General features: G+C 47.0%; 1 protein-coding gene across 1 annotated transcript in view; it reads right to left on the bottom strand.

The window, feature by feature from the left end:
• LOC114602328 (solute carrier family 2, facilitated glucose transporter member 1) overlaps nucleotides 1-19,492 on the bottom strand; it is a 40,483-nt gene extending 20,991 nt beyond the window's left edge. The window contains exon 1 of the mRNA XM_077931473.1: nucleotides 19,355-19,492. Within this exon, the coding sequence (XP_077787599.1) occupies nucleotides 19,355-19,375 (21 nt within the window). The 5' untranslated portion in view covers nucleotides 19,376-19,492. The remainder of the gene's footprint in view (nucleotides 1-19,354) is intronic.
• Nucleotides 19,493-21,927: the final 2,435 nt, after the last annotated feature.

The raw sequence follows: 21,927 nt of genomic DNA, 5'->3' as shown, positions 1-21,927 counted from the left end.
CATGTTTGTGCCATCTTCCAATGCCCTCGTTTCCCATTTCTCCTCCCTCCACATACTTTTCTCAAATCAGCTTTGGAGGCTCGGGAGTGGGGAACCATAACAAATTTAGGGGAGGGGATGTGTTGGGGGGGAGAGAATGTTCCATTGCGCAAGGGCAAATCCGAAACGGGAAACTTAAGAACTGCTTTGGACGCAAGCCCATGTCCGCAAATTAACCCAAACCCGAAGGCTCAGCAAAACCCCAAGGGACCAGCCCCGCAGCGAAGGAGGTTGTCAGAAGGAGCGGGGGACTTAGCTGATGTTCCCATTTCCTGGACCAGCCTTCCATCAAAGCAGGTAGGAAAAGCCTCCTGCTAACTGGCCTCCCCTAATCTCAAAGGCGCCCACACAGCTGTCAGGCCCTGGCAGAAGTTCATAGAAAATCCAGCACAAGAGAACCACAGACATTGTCCAACATGCTTCCATTCAAACTTGAAAGGGAAAAAAGGGAAAGGGCAGGAATTTTTTATTATTATTATTTTTAAAAAACCCTAAACACAACCAAGCTTGCACACCACTCAGGAGGTGTCTGCCAAAATAAGATAACTTGGCATAGCCTAGTAACTAAGGGAGAGAGAGAGCTATATAGAAGCATGTCACTGTGTTTCTATTTCCTCTTTCTTCCACAGAGATTTTTCCTCCACCCTCAATTTTATCCCTTAACAACAACCTTGTGAGGTAGGTTAAGTGGAACGTAGGTGACTGGCCCAAGGTCACCTAGGGAGCTTCATGGCCGAGTGGAGATTTGAACCCTGGTCTCCCAGGTCCTTGTCTGACACTCGTAACATCTATACCACACTGGCTTGAGAAATCAAGACGGGACCTCTGGTTCGAATCTAGCCTCTGCCAGGGCTCATGCTTCAGTCCCTTCTGACTTCACTATGAGGGCTCATAATTCCGACTTTAAGACAGGCATGGGGAACCCTCCAGTTGATGCTGAACCGCAACTCCCATCCTGCCAGGTGACTGGCCATGCTTGCTGGGGCTGATGGGAGCTGTAGTCAGGCAACACCTGGAGGGCCTGCAGGTTCCCCTCGCCTGGTTTAAGAGAAATGGACACAAAGCACTTCAAAAGCCACAATGCCTGACTGCCCTTTCCCCAGCAGTATTTGGGTGCTCTGCAGAAACAGTATGTGGAGACAATGAGGACTTGCTCCTTGAGGTTAAAGAATTCTGAAAAGTTGCTGCCCCCCCTTTTTCTTCTTCTTAAAAAAACCCTCACAGTAGCCTCACTTCTGCAGAGACCAATCCTTTGGTTCCCTGCTGTTGGGCCTGACTCAACCCATCCTCTTGCACTTCTTGACCAGAAGAAAGGGGCAGCTCAGTTTTTGCCACGCTGCACTTGGAACTTGCCCTGCCCAGGGATAAATCCCATCCTCTCTAGCCCCACAATAACCCCCTGCAAAAGCAGAAACAGGGACTCTACAGGTACCATTCCCTTCTCCACAAAGCAAGTAAAATGTATTTGTGTGTTTGTGATCTGTGGTTGCCCCTGCTGAGCAACTGAATGGGTCAGTGGGGGAGCGGAAATGACACAGAAGCATAGTGTTGGAAGGGACCCAAGGGTCATCTAGTCTGACCCCCTGGCTCACAGTGATGGCAGCGCAGTGGCGTAGCGTGGGGGTGCAGGGGGGGCCGGCCGCACCGGGCGCAACATCTGGGGTTAGGGCAAATCCATGGGTTAGGGGGCGCAAATCCACAGGTTAGGGGGCGCAAATCCACGGGTTAGGAGGCGCAAATTACTTGCCTTGCCCCGGGTGCTGACAACCCACGCTACGCCACTGTGGCAGCGACTCCTAACCCGTTGTTCTTTCTTTCCAGAGTCTACTTTTTTGAAACAAAAAAATTCATTCTGGTTAAACAGAACACTTTTAACTGCAAAAGAGGCATGCGTCATGCAAACAAACCCAACCCGTGTTAGCACAACAAGTTATTACAGCTCAGCAGCCAAGGCTGAAATCTGACGTACTCTTACTTAGGAGTAAACTTCTTCTGCATCAAAGGGGTTGGGATTGGGAAGCCTGTGCTCACACCCCCCCCCCCACCAATCCAGCAGAAATAAACGTCTCATCTGACACAACACTATGCCTGTTTAATCAGAAACAATCCCCCCTGTGTTGAGTGGGGCTTACTCGCAGGTAAAGTGTGTGCCTAGGACTGCAGCCTTGATTTTAGACAGAGGAAGACCTACAGCTGATGCAGTGGGGAGGCAAAATGGAGATACCAGAACAAGGAATACAGTTATGTTTGAAACTGGTGGGGCGAGGGAACTCTTCACTCTTCCCCTCCTAATAATAATAAAAAACCCACAATTTATTTAGCCAAGGTGAAATTTGTTGGAGGGCGGGAATCACCAGCTAGCTCTGTCCTTGTTTTGGGGGGTGGTTCTCAGGCTGCTCCAAAGCTGAAGTGGGACGCGGGTGGCGCTGTGGGTTAAACCACAGAGCCTAGGACTTGCCGATCAGAAGGTCGGCGGTTTGAATCCCCGTGACGGGGTGAGCTCCCGTTGCTCAGTCCCTGCTCCTGCCAACCTAGCAGTTCGAAAGCATGTCAAAGTGCAAGTAGATAAATAGGTATCGCTTTGGCGGGAAGGAAAACGGCGTTTCCGTGCCCTGCTCTGGTTCGCCAGAAGCGGTTTAGTCATGTTGGCCACATATGCTGGCTCCCTCGGCCAATAAAGCGAGATGAGCGCCGCAACCCCAGAGTCGGCCACGACTGGACCTAATGGTCAGGGGTCCCTTTACCCTTTACCTTTCTCAAGCTGTTCCAAAGCTGAAGTTGTTTTTTTTTGGGGGGGGGGGTTGATGGGGAACCACAGAATTGTAGAGTTAGAAGGGAACCAACGGGTCCTTTAGTCTTAACCCCCTGCAATGCAGGAATCACAGCAGAAAAAGCAGAACCAGAAAAAGTAAAATGCAATATTTTGGAGTCCTGCTCTCGCCAGGTGAGAATCCTAAGCAGGAAATCACCATTTCGAGGCTCCATGAGGATATCTGCAGAAATTGTGCCCAGCCCGCCTAGCCACAATAAAACAGAAGAATTGGAGGAGTTTGAAGCCCAATTTGGGGGTGGGGTGGGGGGAGAAGGGACCCCAAATAAATAATCAACCAATCTGGTTCTGATGCCATTTTAAGGCCAAACTGCTTGTCAAAGTTAAACACAAGTGCAGGGGCGGATCAGGATATTGCAGCTGCCTCCTATTTGCATTGGAAAGTTTCCTTCTCAGTGCAAACAGCAACTGCGTAAATCGTGATGTCTGCCGGGAACTGGAGAGGGAGCGAAAAAGGGAGGTTCCCCCTTTCCATACCTGCTCCAGCCTTGATCCCGGTTCTCTCTCCAAACCCACGACTGGTATTTGTCATTAAAAGCAAAAAAACAACAACGCATGCCTACTGCCACTTGCATTAATCTAGTAGGAGAGCATCCCCCCCCCCCCCGCTGCCTGCACACAAACTCATCACTGACCGTTCGGACACTTTTTGATTCCTGCCTGAACAAACTCCAGGAAGTCCACAGGGAGGTCAATTTCTTTGATGACACAACCTGTGTGCATTTGCGTTGCAACATACAGAGAGGGACAGGCAGGGACGTTGCTCTAACTACTTTAAAGTTAAGTCAGAGACATGAGCATTAAGGCACATAGAATGGTAGAGTTTGAAGGGACCTTGAGCGTCATCCAGTCCAACCCCTTGTAACAAGATAATCTCAGCTACAGCATCTATGACCGATGAGAGGGTCTTAAATTAATGCTGGTGACTTTTTTGTGGCGATTTTATTGTTTGGAGGGTTGGTTTGTTTTTTGTAAAACACTTGGGAGGTCGGTTTGTTTTTTATACAACCAAGCGGTTTATCAATTTTATGAAATGAAATTAATTTTGCGAACTAAATAATCAAACCGCTCCCTTCAATTGCTCGCCTGGAATGCAAGATCCATCTTTCAACTCGACGAACTTACGTTAGCCATGTTCTTTGATTGCAATGGGCCTACTCAGAGCAGCATCTGGTGAGATTCAGTCCCTGAAATTGGGGCAGGAGTCTGTCTGCCTCTGGATCTGCTTGTTTTGTATTTTGCTATTATTGTGGTTGTTACAGTATTTTAGATGTGCTTTTATTTTTTTTAATTTAAATTACGTTCTGTTCTTTTGTTGGATACCCTGGGATCTATTTGAATGAAGGGTGATTCACAAAAGAGAAATAGATAGATATAGATGATAGATGATAGATAGATAGATAGATAGATGACAGATAGATAGATAGATAGATAGATAGATAGATAGATAGATAGATGATAGACAGGTAGGTAGCAGGGTCTGTCCTGCCAATGAGCTTCAGATGGGAGTGCCTGTTGGATCTCTTCCCTGCTCTGGTGTTGTTTCCTTCCAATAAGCCTTTGCTGGAGGAACGGAAGAGGAGCAAGAAAGGTGTTGCAACTGGGAAACAACAGAATTCGTCCCCACCCTCAAGTTCCACAGCAGATCAATCAACCACTCACTCCAGAGACAGAAGCATCCTAGAAATAAACCCAGGGGAGGCTGCCCATGGCAGCTCTGAATGAGTCCTTGTTCTCAGCAACTGGGTCTGAAGAGGAGCCACACACCTGAATTCTCAGAAGTGAGCCATCTGAGGATGTGCAAGAGAGGCAATTTAAACATGCATGCTAGGTTGAAGGAAAATGTTGCTGCATGCTTGCTTTTCTTAGCTTAAAAAAAATAATCTGGCTGATAGGTCCTATTTCAAGATTTTGCACAGATGTGCATGTGGGGAACTGGTTCACAGATCAAAAACGAAGCGAAACCTCACAACCCAACCTTTGTGCATTCCTTGCCCCCCCCCCCATCCCCTGCTCCCTGACTGATGAGCACCCTAGGTCATGTTTCATTATCCACCCTTCAGACACCACCATCGCCCGACTCACTTCCTATGACTAAGCATTCTCAACGGACAAAACTAAAGTGCACCAGCTGGTTTATAAAAATGATCACTTGTGTGACATTTTCTATTTGCAAAGGAGCTCAGGTGCTTTAAGAAACACCCACCAAGGTGTGCTACAAATTCCTACCATCACTATTTAAAGACGCTTGGGACAGTCAAAGTTTGGATTGTGAAAGCTGAGAACTAATTGGCTACTTGCTAATGACAACAAGATGGAATATCACACATACATGGATAAAGCCACAGTGGAAATTTGGAATGACGAAGTCTAGGTTTCTGACCATGTCAGAAAAGCCAATGCAAATAATGATACTACTACTACTACTAATAATAATAATAATAATAACAATAATTTTATTATTTGTACCCTGCCCATCTGACTGGGTTGCCCCAGCCACTCTGGGAGGCTTTCAATATATATAAAAACACAATAAAACATTACATTAAAAAGCTTCCCTATGCAAAAAGTTCGCTTACTGAGAGGTACCTTTTATCCAGCCGGATTTCACTTTATTTAGTATATAATGAGGGAGAAAAGCCCCCAAATACCCCAGCAAAATATTGAATTTTATGAAACTCTTAACAGCAAAAAAATGCCTCCACATTAGGGATCAGTGACCTGGATCTTGGGAATTCTATGCTGCACACGATGGAACATGTGGCAGAGAAACAGAAAAATCAGACATAAGAATGTAAGTGGAGCCTTGCTGGATCAGGCCCACTAAATGAAGAAGCGGCTGGTAGGTCAAAACTTAAACCAGGTTTACTGTAGGAAGTATGAATGGGGATACAGTGGTACCTCAGGTTAAGTACTTAATTCGTTCCGGAGGTCTGTTCTTAACCTGAAACTGTTCTTAACCTGAAGCACCACTTTAGCTAATGGGGCCTCCCGCTACCGCTGCATGATTTCTGTTCTCATCCTGAAGCAAAGTTCTTAACCCGAGGTACTATTTCTGGGTTAGCGGAGTCTGTAACCTGAAGCGTCTGTAACCTGAAGCATCTGTAACCTGAAGCGTATGTAACCCGAGGTACCACTGTATTTGAGCTACAAGATAGGGATGCAGAACATGTGGCCACCCAGATGTGTCTGGAATACAACTCGCAACATCCTTGACCGCTGGCCAGGCTATAGCTGGAGCTGTTGGGAGACCCACAGCATCTGGGGGGCCACCAGTTGCCCACCTCTCAAATACGGCATCCCGGCTCCGAGGTGGGCGTAGATGATCTCACCAACCCTGAGTCATTCAGAGGGGGATCCGAACAAACGACAAGGTGAACAATCCCCTGCAACTTATCCGGAGGAAACAGCACAGCGGCCAACATTGTGGCGGGCTTATAGCTTTGAGATTAGTTTGCGGAGCAACAAAAGCCGCCGGCCGCTATAAATCCCCACCGAGGTGTAGCGTGGGACCGGGCAGGCCAACAACCCGTCTGCTCCTGGTTGTGTAATGGCTATTTACCACAATCACATGCTGGAGCTTTTGCAAAAGACATAATAAGGCCCGGCCAGCCCCTCCTGACAAAGCTTATGACAAAGGATTAGGCCACATGGAGAAAGCAGCACATAGTCCAACTATGGAACTCACCCCGCCCCCAAAGAGGGCCACCAATTTGAATGGCTTCAAAAGAGGACTGGGCGAATTCAAGTGATAGGGATGCTCTGCCTCTACAAGCAAGGCTTCCGAATACCAGTTCCTGGAAAGTACAGCAAGTGAGGTGTGCTTTGGCGTTCAGTCCTGCTTGCCAGTTTCCCACTGGGGGGGCGTCTCGTCCGCCACTGTGAGAACAGGATATGTTGGACTGGGTGGGCCACTGGCCTGATCCAGCAAGCCCTTCTTCTGTTCTACATATCCATCATGACCAATAAGCCAGAGGCAGTCCTCTCTTCCTCTTCTACCCCGATTTATTTCATCTTATTTATGAATCGCTTCCCAACGTGTTTTAGCATCCTTCCGCGAATCGGTCCAACCCCCTTTTTGAAAGCCAGCATTCCATCCCATTCACTTAGTACTGTATCCAGAAGTGTTTTCCTTGGTCTGTCCCATAAAAGAATAAATTAAATTTATTTGCTACCAAAAAAAAAAAAAGGAGAAAAATGCAAACTTAACAAAAAGAAAAGAAACCAAGAAACAAAGGTTTGAACCGCAAAGGGTCAAAGCCTCAGAGGGACAAAGGTAGAAAGATACAGCGCAGCTCCAAAGAGATCAGAAAGTGTCCCCATTGATTACATCGCATGGCTGGGATGGCTAGCATGGTGGGGAGAAAACCCCTCTTCCTCCACCTTCTCCTCACCAGGCATAATTTTGTAAGTAGAGCAAGATAAATCGGTCTGGCTCCATCTTATGTCCATTTTGCCTGCACTCATTCAATATCCTGTTCTGTCCTATCGCCACCACAATCCACATTTTTAAAATTTTGAGAAATCTGCACATAGATCAGTATCCATGTGAATGTTTCTCCCAAAATGGTAACACATTTCTAAACACTGTTTCTCTTGAGATATGCAGCACTTTCCTCAAAGCAGAGGACAGCATTGCAAAATTCAAAAAAATATGAAATCTGAAGGATAGACTGTCCCAGGATACTGGGGGCGATACAGAGTATTTAGACTCTATTTCTACCTCCCAAGCACTCAGCGGGAGTCAGTATCATCTCAGTAATCCTTACAACACCCCCCTGGAAGTCAGACTAGGGTTACCAATACAAACTAGAGATTGTGGGAGAGTTGAAAAGTAAGAGCTTTGGAAGGACGCATTACGAGTTCACAGTGGAAAGGAAGATCTGAACCAGAGTTTTTCTGCTTCGCTGCTCGCTCTCTTATTAGACAGTCCACTGCCTCTAATATCCATCTTGGAAATGTAATGCATTTTATTTCGGCTTTTGGGTGGGGAGGAGGGGCTGCCACCTTCTGCTTGAAGTGTTCACCTAGCGGAAACAGTTAAAAGCACCAAGGAAATATATTTCCTCCCTCTTCCTTGCTCGGGCAAGGAGGGGGGAGGGAGGCCACGGAAAGAAGATTAAGTGGGGGACTCATTTTGCTCTCCGAGACCAACACCTCCCTCCTTCGTCCCCGCCCCCCGGGACGTGCAAAGGGTCATGTACACACCCGTTAGGTTCCTCAGCCCAGCTCCTGCCTACAGATTACCCACGACACTGGACAAGGCTTATGCATTTGTATACCTCCCCCAGTACGAACTGGACTCCTCACTAACTAAAAGAGAGAGAGCTCTGACCTCAGATCTCAGGTTGCTGGGGGCTCGTCCCCCCACAGCCAATCAGGACGCTGATCCTGCGCATGGCCCTCCCTTCCCCCCTCATAAGCCAGAGCATCATCTTCACCTTTCGCCCACATTCGCTGGGCTGCTTCTGCCTGCCAGCCCCCCCCCCCCCGTCCCGCCAGGCGGACATGCCAGCAGCACCCTCCCCAATGGAGGAGTGGGGGTGGGGGAGGGGGAGGAGAGAAAGGGGCCTCCCCATTTCAGGAGGGGGGAGGGAAGGATGGCAAGATGCATCCACTTTGAATATGCCCAAATGCCAGAAGCGACCGGAAACAAGCAGAGTCTCCCATCAGGAGGGGCGAAGGCCTATCCCGTCGCAAAGACTCGCTCTTGCCAGGGTAAAGACCCTCCCCGCCCCCAAAATTCAGGAGCTTAACAACATGGCTCAAGTTGGAAACCTTTTGTCATTTGCTTTCCAGACAGAAGCTTGCACAGGCAGAGCAAAAGGCTGGGGAACTGGAGCAGTGACGTCTGACAACTTAGAGGCAGGGAAGCAGCTAATTTCCTAGTGGGGGCGGGAATTACTGCTACTACATCAGGCCCTCCTTGCAGGCTTCCCTTTGGAACACCTGGACTGCCACCGCATAGCTGTCAACCTTCCCTTTTTGTTGCGGGAAATTCCCTTATTCCAGCGCCGTTTCCCGCTGCTGCCGCGGATTGTTAGAAATCCTGTAGACTGTCCCCGGGACAGGTGAGGCTGCTGATCCCTTATTTTCAAATCTGAAAGTTGACAGCTATGTGCCAGTGTGAGAACAAGATGCTGGACTGGTTGGGCCACTGGGCTAATGCAGGGTCTTCTCACGTTCTTAAAAGGTTTTGGGACCAACTCAGCTCAAATTCAGCCGCTCCACACTGCTGGAGGTGCAGCCTCAAACAGACCTTTCTCTTTCAGCAATCGTTTTAAATTAAATTGCATTATGGATCTTGTGATTTTACCTGTGGGGTTTGTGGTTGTTGTTCATTAAACACATTACATCCTTTTGAGTGGTAAGATTGTTTTATTGATCTTACATAAAACTCTCTAACTATCTATGGTGACAAGTGGCTTAGGGATATTATCAATCAATCAATCAATCAATCAATCACCCAAATGGCCCCAACTTGGAGAAAACAATGCCTGCGGATCTCACTTTCCATCAATTATGTGATTTTAAAAAAAGAAAATAAAGATTAGAAACATGCCTTGCGTCCAGAAATGCTATTATAAAATTGACCTTTCATCTACAGCACAAGATCTGCACCCCCCCACCCAAAAAAATCCTTCCTTGCCTCAGGTATAGTGTTGCCAACTAACCAGAAAAAGAGACGCTGTGAGCTGCTCTTGTGCCTTTTAATAGCATGAAGTATCATCATCTGCCAAATGTCTAGAGATCAGGCGTTGAAGAAGCAACCCATTCAATGTAAAGAAAAACACTTTCCTAATCCAGATCAAGTTGGTGTTAAAGGGTTAGAGCAACTGCAGCCAAACCAGAAATTGGCAACCCAGATCTCAATCAGGACCGCCATTTTGGATTTCAACACCAAGGGAGACAAGATGTTCAGCTGGGCTTCTTGGATCGTTCAATATTAATTTGCTTTTTAAAAGAAGAAGTGTACTTTAAGGATATTTGTCATGGGTTACTTTGCTATACCTGATCATCACTATAGCAATGACATCAGTGCAGGATACGTCCCTTTGGTGCAAATGCTTAGTACACAGACCCACTGAATTGCAGGACAATCATTGCACACAGTCTTGTGTCTATGCAGAAGTAAGCTAATTGTATCCAGTGGGGCTTACTCCCTAGTCAGAGGGTCCAGGATTTCAGGCTTAGGGTGTGTTTTGTGGTGGAGAGGGAGAAACAGGCCTACTGCCTTGTCTAAGCTCCTCCATCACCCCTACCTTGAGTGCTCACTGTCTGTGCTTAATTGACTACTCCACCCTAATGAAATTTTCTTTATATTTACTCCCCCCCCCTTTTTTTTACTCTTCTGCCTAGAACAGACTTGCAAGGAGTGACTCGCCTCTTCGCCTACTGCGCAAACTCAGAACCACCGGCAGAAAATTTCCATGAACCAAAAGATGCTCCTTTTCGGATGGAAAAACCCCAGAAAAGGCCCCGCGCCCCCCTGAGCAATTGTTTTTAAACTGGTGCAGGATATCTGGAGCCCAGAGGAATCCTGGAGAGCAGCAAAGCGTATCATGATAACAAATGCATTTTGTCAATATTTATTATCCCCATCCTTTCCAACAATGATCCAGGACAACTCCCACTGACCCGGTCTGGTCTAGAGGGGTCTTTGTCCAGGAGATCAAAGGCTGCCCTATTGTGTCCCAGGCCTCTTTGATGAAGGAGCAGAAGAAAAAAGAAGGAACGCCGCCCCCCCCGCCTTCTTCATAAATTGTTGTTTTAATCCTATCGGCTTCCGAATTTTTTGGCATGGGGAGAGCGGAGAAGGAAGCGGACCACGAAAGTGCCCCGTTTGTGAGCTTCTCCATCCTTCCCCTGCAGGACGAGCGCAGTGGTGTGCTCCCAGCTGTCACGTCCCACATTCCTGTTCCAAATCCACACCTTATGAGCAACTCAGCCCGTGGCGCTGCCAAGATTCCAGCCCAGCTCTTCCCTGCCGCCACCCTCGCCCCGGCCGACTGTGTCATCAGCAATCAGGGTTCCATCGGCAGCCTTGTGACCAGTCTCTGCACACAAGGCGGGGGGGGGGGGGAGAGAGAGACACCACGGCATGGAAAGGAAGCAATTGACAACCTCTTGCACAATTTAAATCTTTCAAAAGCATCCTGACCCAGAAACATTGGATCACACACGAGCAGCATTGCCTCAAATGCCCTTTGATGTGTCTTGGGCCGGTCTTCTGCCTTTGCAAGCCTAAAGCAGGAATATTTTTTGCAAGCTTGATTTATCAGTGCGATTGGGCCATATGCAGGCTCTATGAATGGAAAGTGGAGACGCTATAGGTGCTTTCTCTTATTTGTTTATTTTCTTAATGGAGAAAAATCTTCAATGAAAATGAATAATAATACAGTGGTACCTCGGGTTAAGAACTTAATTCGTTCCGGAGGTCTGTTCTTAACCTGAAACTGTTCTTAATCTGAAGCACCTCTTTAGCTAATGGGGCCTCCCACTGCCACCGCACCGCCAGAGCAATATTTCTGTTCTCATCCTGAAGCAAAGTTCTTAACCTGAGGTACTATTTCTGGGTTAGCAGAGTCTGTAACCTTAAGCATATGTAACCTAAAGCATATGAAACCCGAGGTACCACTGTAATAAAAAACTTAAGCAGGAAGAGAAAGCGTTTGCATTTCAGGATAGCAAATGGACCCGAGAGACCCTTTAGCTACAGAAAGATAAATGGCTCAATGGGTTTGCCTCTATGGCAGCAGAATTCGGAAATGAAGAGGAATAGCAAATGTCTCTTTATTAAAAAGGGAGATGGCCCCATAAGAGTCGGACCACGTCTGCAGAGACACGGGTTCAAATCCTCACTCCTTCTTGGGCCAGTCACACACACACTCAGCAATACCAACTTTATGGGATCAGTGCAAGGATAAAAGGCAGAGAGGAAATTGTATGTGCTGCTTTCGCTCCTTGGAAGCAAATGTAATTAAAACAATGAGTGAGTCTGCGGTTGCACACAAGCTTTGAATGGAGAGAGAGCCCCGGGCTCAATTTCTAGCAATTGTCATTGAAGTGTCTCCAGTTAGCAGGGCTGAAAAGGGCCTTGTAAAGCAGGGGTGAGGATCTGGGAGGGCCTCTCAGATGCTGCTGGGACTTGTAGTCCAAAAAACATCTGGAGGGCTACAGGATACCCACCACAGCTGGAAAGCCACCACCAGCCCCTTGGTCTGACTTGGGAGAAGGCAGCATCACAGTTCAGAAGGCAGCCCTATTGAATTGCATGCAGGTTACATGTGTAGCACAAGACTGCAACTTCATCTAGATAGCCCTGGGAATCAATGTGCTGCCTACCCTAATAGTCAACAAGTGAAGGCACATGGGCTAAATCCAGCCGCTTGACTTGCCAATATAAGGACTGCCTTATACTGAGTCAAACCTTTGGTCCATCAAGCTCAGTGCTGTCTACACTGGCTGGCAGCAACTCTCCAGGGTTTCAAGCAGGGGACATTCCCAACCCAACCTAGACTGAACCTGGGACTTTCTGCATGCAAAGCAGGCTCTCCGCCCTTGAGCCACGATTCTTCCCCACAGTAAACCCAGAAAACCACAGTAAGCAGTAAGGTCTTCGCTTGCAGCGGAGAAACAAAACTGAGACCTCAGCTCCAAACAAAGCAGGCCTGCTGCGTTATACAAAATGAAAACAAGTATACCAATGTACTTTTTTAAAAAAAAGCCAGACGAAAAGCATAAAACTAAGGAGCAGGATAAGACAAAATTGCAATAGAAACGGCAGCTAACGAAAGGATTTGCCAGCATCCTAAATCCAGGCTTGGAAGGAAATAGGCAGCCAATTCAACTCTTTTAGAGCAGGCATAATGCGAGATGCCCATCAAAATTCTGGTAGGGAAAGACCTGCCAAAAAAGTTGAAAAACATCTTCATGTATGCGACAATGGCCGCGAGAGTTCTGGTAGCACAAGGATGGAAGACTGAAGAAACCCCAAGTAAAGAATCATGGCAAGAAAAATTGATGGACTATGCAGAACTGGCAAAACTGACATATAAGCTACGGGACAAGGATAACTGTGACTTTAACGAAGAATGGGAACCCTTTACAAAGTATCTGAAGATGCAACAAAGCAAACTGGACTCCTTAGCAGGTTTTGAATAAACATTCACAAACTTTTTATTGACAATAATCAGCTAAATAGTTTGAGGATCTATACAACTTTGTAACATGCAGAAAACAGCATTTTTAGAGAAACCAAAGACTGGAACTGAGGGAAGTCGGGGGGGGGGGGTTGTGGTGGGGGAGGAAAAATGGGTGGGGGGACAAGGATGATATGTTTTTGGATAATATGTCTTGTTATAATTTTGAATAAAAAAATTTTAAAAAAAAATTCTGGTAGCAGTGGTCTGCCCCGGTGGAATTAATATCTGCCTGCCACACCAGGGCTTCCCTCTCTCTTAGGAATCACCTGTGACCTCGTCTTGGTCAGGGTGAGCTGAGAGCATAAGGGAAAGTCACCAGAAGATGGGGCAGCTCCTAAGTAACTGCTTCAATTGCTTTTGCCTGCTCTCTCCTTTTGAGAATTAGAAACCGGGCCAGCCCTACCGTTAGACAATCGCATTAGGTGGCAGGCACTTGTGGGGAGCTGGAGGACAGAAGCAGCAGCCATAGCTCTTGAGCCCTGTGGTCCTTCCCCTCTGTTAGAGATCAGGGCTGTGTGCACCCCCTCAGCTCCACTCAGGTATAATGGAGGATATTATCCCATTGGGGCATCTCTGTTGTGATGGATAGGCAAGATAGGGGTCCAAGTCCACAGCCTGTGAGCTTTGTTGAGCTGCCATCTCTCAGGCCTACCTATCTCACAGGGTTGTGGAGAAAGCTTCCTCCCAAAATTTCATGTCAAGAGTTTACCTGCCCTATAGTTCAAACCCTGCACTACAGCTCATCTTCAGGCATCACACAGCAGGATTTCTGCTCTCTTATGTCAGACGTTGCCAGGATACTGACACTCCCAAAATGTAACCCAAGACAGAACTCAGTTCCAGTTTAGGAACTAGTCTCCTGCATGAGATCTCCATAACATTTTTCAAAGAGGGCCAGATTTGATGAAGTGAAGGGCCGTGAAGGCCGACCAAAGGGCCAATCAAAGTTGTTGACTTTTTTTTAGGATTGAAGTGGTTGGCCTTTCTTTATGATTTTACCCCAAAGTTGCTGAACTTTTTTTAGGATTGAAGTTGTTGAGGTTTTTTTAGGATTTTACCTCAGGAAATAAACTGCCACAGGGGCCGGATTAAACTGACCGGCGGGCCAGATTAGGCCCCCGAACCGGACTTTGGACATGCCTGCCATAAGCCAACAGAAACCGAGAAATCCACTGTTGACTCAAATGCATTATTGGCAGGGACCATAGGAGCCAACTCCTAGGGAACGTGGGGGCTTTGGCCCCCACAATAAAATATTTGAAGGGGCTGAACAAAGTTGATGGGTATTTCCATTCAAACAGTGTATGTGCACTTTGTCATATGATTGATTATGCGGTGCGGGGCTTACCTGGCCCCCCCCCCACAATATTTTATTCGAGTCGGCACCCCTGGCAGGAATCCAAAGGAACATTTGCTTGGAAGCTGTACGCCGCCTCCCTCGGCCAGTAAAGTGGGATGAGCGCCACAACCCCAGAGTCGTCCGCAACTGGACCTAACGGTCAGGGGTCCCTTTACCTTTTACATATACATTGCAAGGGGTAGACCTGATGACTCTCTACAATTTTAAGTTTCTATACTGTAGGTCTACTTCTCAAACTGTGGAGGTTTGGGCTGAAAAGTGGATGGGAGACCGCCCAACAGCAATATCCCTGCTGCTTTCATCTCCTTGCAGGACAAGCAGCGTATTTGGTGTAACAAACATATTAGGTCACCCATTTCACAGACAGAGAACTGAGGCCAGGAATATATGTGGGAGTTGGACCTCAACATTTGAAAAGTGAGTACCACAGATGATTCTTGAGCATAATTCCCCCCCCCCCCTACAACACCACACTGAAGAACAAGTGTGAGATTCTAGGAAAGCTCTCTTTTTCATTAGTGACAGGGACAATAAATTGAAAAATAAAGATGAAACGCTTAAAGCATCATTACAGATCAATGATAGGGAAAGCGAAAGAAGCCGAGGTAGCAAGCCTATACATGCTTACCTGGGAGTATAACCGTTTGAGCTTAATAGGGCTAAACTTTTTATAGGATTGCATTGCACAATTTCTAAAGAAATTTGCAACTGGCTGCCGCATAATCCAAGTTCATTAGCGATGGAAAGGACATTCCTAACCCAAGCTCAATGTTCGTTTCAGTGCTGAGGTTTCACCCTCCATTAACCGAAATGTACGAGACAATTTTTAAACACAAAGCCATTCATTTTAAAGAATGATTAAACATCTCTCTATTACTCCCGGGGATGAATGTCTGCAGATATTGCACAACTGTCATTTCCTAGATAGGAAATGTTGCAGAACAGGTATGTTTGACATTTTGAGAGGAGAAAAAGTCCAATTACAGACACATCAGTCTGGACACTTGCAGACATGTACACCGTAAAAGCAGAAAGGCACCCTGAACTTAACTGGATTTTAACTGTGTATTTTAACAGGTTTTCAAGAGGAGGATTTCGGAGAATATAAAATGTGATTGTGTTTAATCAAAATATATTCTGCTGGATCTTCAAAACAGAAACTAACCAAGTTACAATGTGTGGCGGTACATGACAGGCAACCCCCACAAAAAGAGGGATGGGATTTAAAAAGTGAAAACAATCCAGTTATCCCTCCCCCTTGTGAGCCTTGTAAGGAACTTTAAAATGATTTCAGAGTCTAAAAAAATATTTCTAATATAATGTAATAGAAGGCAACATTTTACAGATTAACAACAACAGCATAGCCCTACTGATATTAATGGACCTAAATTAGTCATGCGCATCAGTTTCAATGTGTCTAGTTAGAGAACAGCTAACATGGGACCAAACCTATCTGCAAACTCAGGGGAGAGGGTACAAAAAACCAGAACCGTCTGCCAATAAAGGTACGTGTGAGAAATAGATTACTTGTTCCCAAAATAAAAAGTAAGCCTTACTAAAACACTAGACTGATGGTGTGATCCACAAGCCAGTTAATCTCACCAAAGTCACCATGACTAGCAGACAGCCTGACTTATTTACTCTAAGGCTGCAAGCCTATACCTTGGAGTAAAAGCCCCACTGAACTTAATGGGGCTGACTTCTGAGCAGACATGAAGAGGAGAACATTAAGCTCAATGGGATTTACGAGCAGCACAAAATTGCAGCTGAACCATGCAGCACCAAACACAGTTCTTACCTATCTGTAAGCCCCACTGAACCTATTGGAATTTAAACACCAAAGGAGAAAACATGCATAGGGGGCAGGCATGGGCATAAGTTGAGCTGCCCCCTAACAAAAATCCTGGCTACACCCCTGGGGACAGGTTACACAGTGTGCTTCCTTGCGAATAAGACCCAATGCACATAGTGCAACATGCCTATAGGCTTGTTGGGTGTTTAATCCCAGGTCTACCCCAATCCCATACAAATTCAGGGGTGGCGTCCTCAGATTTAAGAGCTGGGGTGATGTTGGTAAGTGTAGCTGGATCTTCAATACTTCCCAGAGACCAGCCTTTCTCAGTCTTGGGTACCCAGATGTTGTTGGACTACAACTCCCATCATCTTGCTAACTAGGGATGATGGGAGTCGTTGTCCAACAACATCTGGGGTCCTAAGGTTGAGAAAGGCTGCACTAGACTATTTCCCCTACCCTACCCTGTCTTATTTCTGGTACCTGAACTCAGAGCCCCTCTGGCTGGGAAAATCAGCTCTCCTCCATTTCACCTGCCTTTATACAGCAATGCGGGTGGCGCTGCGGGTTAAACCACAAAGCCTAGGACTTGCCGATCAGAAGGTCAGCGGTTCAAATCCCCCTGACGGGGTGAGCTCCCATTGCTCAATCCCTGCTCCTGCCAACCTAGCAGTTCGGAAGCACGTCAAAGTGCAAGTAGATAAATAGGTACCGCTCCAGCGGGAAAGTAAATGGCGTTTCCGTGTGCTGCTCTGGTTCACCAGAAGCGGCTTAGTCATTCTGGCCACATGACCAGCTGTACGCCGGCTCCCTCGACCAATAAAGCGAGATGAGCGCTGCAACCCCAGAATCGGTCACGACTGGACCTAATGGTCAGGGGTCCCTTTACCTTTTTAAGTACAATGCATCTTCTGAGCCTTAAGCTGCAACCTCATCGTGCACACTTTCTGGGTAGTCCCACTGAACCCAGTAACATTGCAATTTCAAACAGACACACGTAAGTCTGAGCACCAGAACTGGTTTGCAAATCCTCACACACTGCTAGTTCTGGATTTTGCCTGTGCAGAGCCACACACAACTCAATCCAAGCGCCCTGAGTTTGTGGGCTTGCATTACAAGTCAGCTGTGGATGCTTCTCCTTTTTGCAAATATCACTGTCCAACATCTCAGATAGCCAATATGATGAAGTCTAGGCTTTGCCAACCTGCTGCCCTCTGGATATTTTGCAGCCTGGCAAAGACTGGGACAGAGGCTAGAAGACTGGACAGGAAACATCGTGGGTTCATTTATTGTATCTTCTGTTTTATGCTCACAACAGCCCTGGCAAGGCAGGTCATGGTCAAGATAAAGCCAGGGTTACAACATCCACCATGAACTTCCCAGCAGAGCATGATTTGAACCAGCGTCTCTCCTGTCCTGGCCTAACAATTTAACCAACACACCATGTCCTCTGCGTAACTTGAGCCCAGCCAATTGCAGGGTTGTTGTAAAATAAAATAACCCCAGTGACATACACTAGCCTGATGACCTTGAAGGATGGAATGCACTTTTTTTGTTAAAAAGAAATGTAATTTAGGAAATAAAGCAGAAACTGATGCACACAGTCAAATATTCCAGCTTCTCAATCACGGCATCATCAACAAAAGTTGCCATTTCTCCCTGTTACAGAGGCTGCAGATTTTCTGACAAATTTCCAGCTGACTGTTACAAACAAAGTGGGCTGTCCCAGACTCAGGGCTTTTTGGAACACCTTCTGCAGCCCCAAAGGGCACTTGAACCCTGTTTAATAGGGAACACAAGCACACAAAACTTTGCGAATTGCACCCCACTAATGAATAAACAAGTCACAGAATATTGACAGGCGTAAAGTTGCCAAACATCAGGATAACTTTAAGAAGTCCTCATAAATGAAACAGGTGTCCCCCCCAATTTCTTTTCATTCTTTTCTCTTCTTCAGTTTCAGAAAAATATAGATCTACTGCACATCAATAAACCTGTTCAGTGTGTTGCCAAGAGTTTTGTATCCAAACACAAAATTTCCATTCAGTAGAGGAAAATTTAGACGCTGAAGTAGAGGCAAAAGGTGGAACAAATTATTCTCTGGGGAGGTGGGAGCCCCTCAAGCTAAGAGCGGGCTAACAACACACACAAACACACACACACACAGGCTCCAAACCAAAAATTTCCACTCTGCCTCACCACCCACTCAGATCGGGGCAGCAAAGGAGGAAAAGGCAAAGTTGGTCTTTCCTGCATTTTTCTCCAACGTTAAGAAGGCTGCCTTTATTTATGTTTCCTTATTTCACCACCTTCATCCTGATGTGTTCCCCCCATCCCATTTAAGCACAAGGCCCTGAAACCAAAAACCTTATTTACAACCATTGTTTGAATGGGAAACAGAGGCGGGACATGAACGCTGCCATTCAAGCCATCACCCTAAAAACTCAAACAAATTCCGTGGGGGGGGGAGTGGGGAAGAGAGCGGACCCATTTGGTTTCCAGTGTAGAGATTGCCCCCCCCCCCAAAAAAAAAACCCCAGTCCCTCTAAAACCAAAGGAAAGCCGATTTAAATATCAAAGCAGCCGAAACACAGGAGACAAAGGACACCCTCCCAGGAGCCTTTTAACGGAAGTAACACTTTTTCTCCATCAGTGGTTCGTTGCTGATTTTTTGGGTAGGGAACAGTTATTTTGAACTTCAGCCCTTCCTCGACTGGCTTGAGAGTATTATGGGTTGCCCCACGGCCAACCATTTGGAAAGCGACATGATGCAACGGGAGGCAACGGGGGCGGGGGAGAGGCGCCCGAGCGGTGGCGGGACAGCCTGGTGGGGGCGGGGAGCAGTAGTAGGCACGGCACGGCGTTGCAACGCGCTCCCTCCCACGTCGCCTTGCCGGCTTCAGCCACACGGGGGAGCCGCTGCCAACCGGCTTTCTCCGGAGGGGTCTAGCGGTCCGGCGCGCGCGCCCGCTCGCTATGGAAGCCCCCCGCCCCCGATCGCCTGCTTGGACGCCAGGAAGGCGCGGGGATCTGGGGGATCCGGGGATCCGTGAGGCGGGAGGGATTCCCGGGCAGAGGCCCGGGGAAAGAAAAAGAGGGAGAGAGTTGGAGAGGCACCGCGCGCTCACCTTTCCGCCGCCGGACTCCATGGCGCTGCGCCGTGCGCCCTCGTCGTGCGCTCCGTCTCTCCAAGTGCCCGTCGAGCTCCGCCGCGCTGCTGCTGCTTCTGGGCTTCTCGGGGCTGGCTACTTCCAAGCCTGGCTGGCTGGCTGCACGCTCCTTCGCTCGCTCGCTCGCTCTCGGCGTCGTTGTCCCCGCCAAGCTCCTTTTCCGTGGTGCGGCTCTACAAAGTGGCCGCGCGTCGTGCCTCGCCTCCTTCTCCTTGTCCCGGCCCGGCGCGTGGAAGCTGCTTAAGTGACGGCGTGTGTGTCACGCAGGCCCGCCGCGGATTGGCCGGCCCGGCCGGGAGGTGTGTCGGGGGTGTGTGGCGCCGCTTCCCGAGGAAGCGGAGCCGAGATGGGGCGGGGGGCGCCTCCCGCGTCCTGCGTGAGAAACTGCAAGGCAGAGATGGCGAGGGAGCCGGACGCAAAGGAAAGCGGCGGGGGCGCGCGCTCCGGAGGCTCCTCTGGCCCGCGCAGCTCCGAAAAGGGAGCAGGCGAGGCGAGGGGCAAGGAGAGAGGAAAGCACAGAGATAAAGCACATTTTAAGGAAAACACTTGTTTTAAAAGCACATTTTTTTTTTTTTAAAAAAAGCACATTTTTACTTTAATTAAAAATCCCACATGCGCGCCTAAGAGAGAACATCGTCGACATGACGTTGTTGCTTTACTGGTTTTAGGCAGAGTTTCGCTTTCAACGGTCCAGTTATTTTCAGACCTTGTGCCGCGTAGAGGATTTTGTTTTCTTTCAGAAATATTGAACGTTATATAAGCAGTGGAACTATTAAGCATTGCGCCTTCGCATTTGTCTGCCGCTTACATAACGCTTGATATTTACTATGGTGCATGTTATTTACCGTTTGTTTGTTTGTTTGTTTGTTTGTTTCGTTCTTTTTTTTAAAAAAAAGCATATCGTGTTTATTTGGTCGTACGACTTTTAAAACTGCCACTCCTGGGATTCTATTGGGTTTTTTTTTACAGTTGTATTCTCAAAAATAAACATATATTTGATCGATCTTTTATACATACTGTATATAGTTCTAATTCTAATTATTGTGTTCAATTGCTTTTTAATGAGTGTCTGGGGAAAAGATGGGATATTAATATTATTTAAAGAAGCTGTTTTTGTTAGTTGCTTAATGCACATTTTAGCATATACTGTATCTCTCTATCTATCACAGGTTCAGCAAGCCAACTTTCTTTTCTGTTTTTATAAAATTACGTTGCCAAGGTCAAGATTCTATTGTATGAAAATACAGACTGTATCCAATGCTAGTCCTACCCAGAGTAGAATAACTGAAATTAATAGCACATTCATACCAACTGGTCTACTCTGAGTAGGATTTGATGCAGCCTTGCCTAGGCATAGCTGTCAACTTTCAGATTTGAAAATAAGGGATCAGCAGCCTCACCTGTCCCGGAGACATGCTACGGGATAACTAACAGTCTACGAGATAGCAGTGGGAAGCAACAGGAAATGGCGCTGAAATAAGGCAATTTCCCACAAAAAAAGGGAAGGTTGACAGCTATGTGCCTATGCATATTATATTGTACATACAAACAAACAGTACAATAAACATAAGAAATGAAAGAAGCAATTAACAATATAATTAAAGATGCCGTGGACCTCTTGGACCATGGGTGGGTCTAACCCCTTATGCCCTCAAGGGATAAAAGCAGAGAGGGATTTTGCGTAGTAAATGGTATATAAATATTGATGATGATGATGATGATACTCAGGAATGTTGCTGGTGGGTGGGAGAGAATTCTAGAGTTACAATCTGATCCTGCATGAACTTTCTTTGTTAGTTCATCCCTGCCTGCTGTATCTGTACTGGAGTTGTTTCAAGGATGCTTTTATTGTCTAATTCAGTGGTTCCCAATTAGCTTAATTAGTCAGGACCCTCTTTTTCAAAAGCCAAAACACGGACCCCCTACTTTTGAAAATTTTGATAACTCTACAGTAGTTAGCTCCGAAAAGCAATTTTTGGAATAAAATGTGGGGTGTCCCTAATAAGCAAAGGATTTTAGGTATACTTTTTTAAAAAACAGACCCTAAAAATTGTGATATTACAAAGCAAAAATGACAACAAACTTAGTTGAGGGGGCGGCAATGGATGGGGCCTTGGAACCCCAGGGGTCCACAGACCTCTAATTGGGAACCATGGGTCTAATTCCTTGTCAATTGCTGCCCTGGGCTACTTTGGGAGGAAATGAATACCAGTTGCTAGAAGCCACAAGAAGGGAGAAGGTTCTTGTGCTCGAATCCTGCTTGCTGGTTTCCCTTTGGGGCATCTGGTAGGCCACTGGGAGAAGAGGATGCTGGACTAGATGGGCCTTGGGCCTGATCCAGCAGGCTCTTCTTATGTTCTTATGGCAGAAGAATTGCATGCTGCAGTATTAAAAGGTAAAGGTAAAGGTACCCTTGCCCGTACTGGCCAGTCTTGACAGACTCTAGGGTTGTGCGCTCATCTCACTCTATAGGCCGGGAGCCAGCGCTGTCCGGAGATACTTCCGGGTCACGTGGCCAGCGTGACAAGCTG

This window comes from Podarcis muralis, chromosome 7 (assembly GCF_964188315.1).
Source record: "Podarcis muralis chromosome 7, rPodMur119.hap1.1, whole genome shotgun sequence".
In the NCBI taxonomy this organism is placed as follows: domain Eukaryota; kingdom Metazoa; phylum Chordata; class Lepidosauria; order Squamata; family Lacertidae; genus Podarcis; species Podarcis muralis.
Note: the sequence above shows the minus strand (reverse complement) of the source record. Positions and strands in the feature narration are given on the sequence as shown.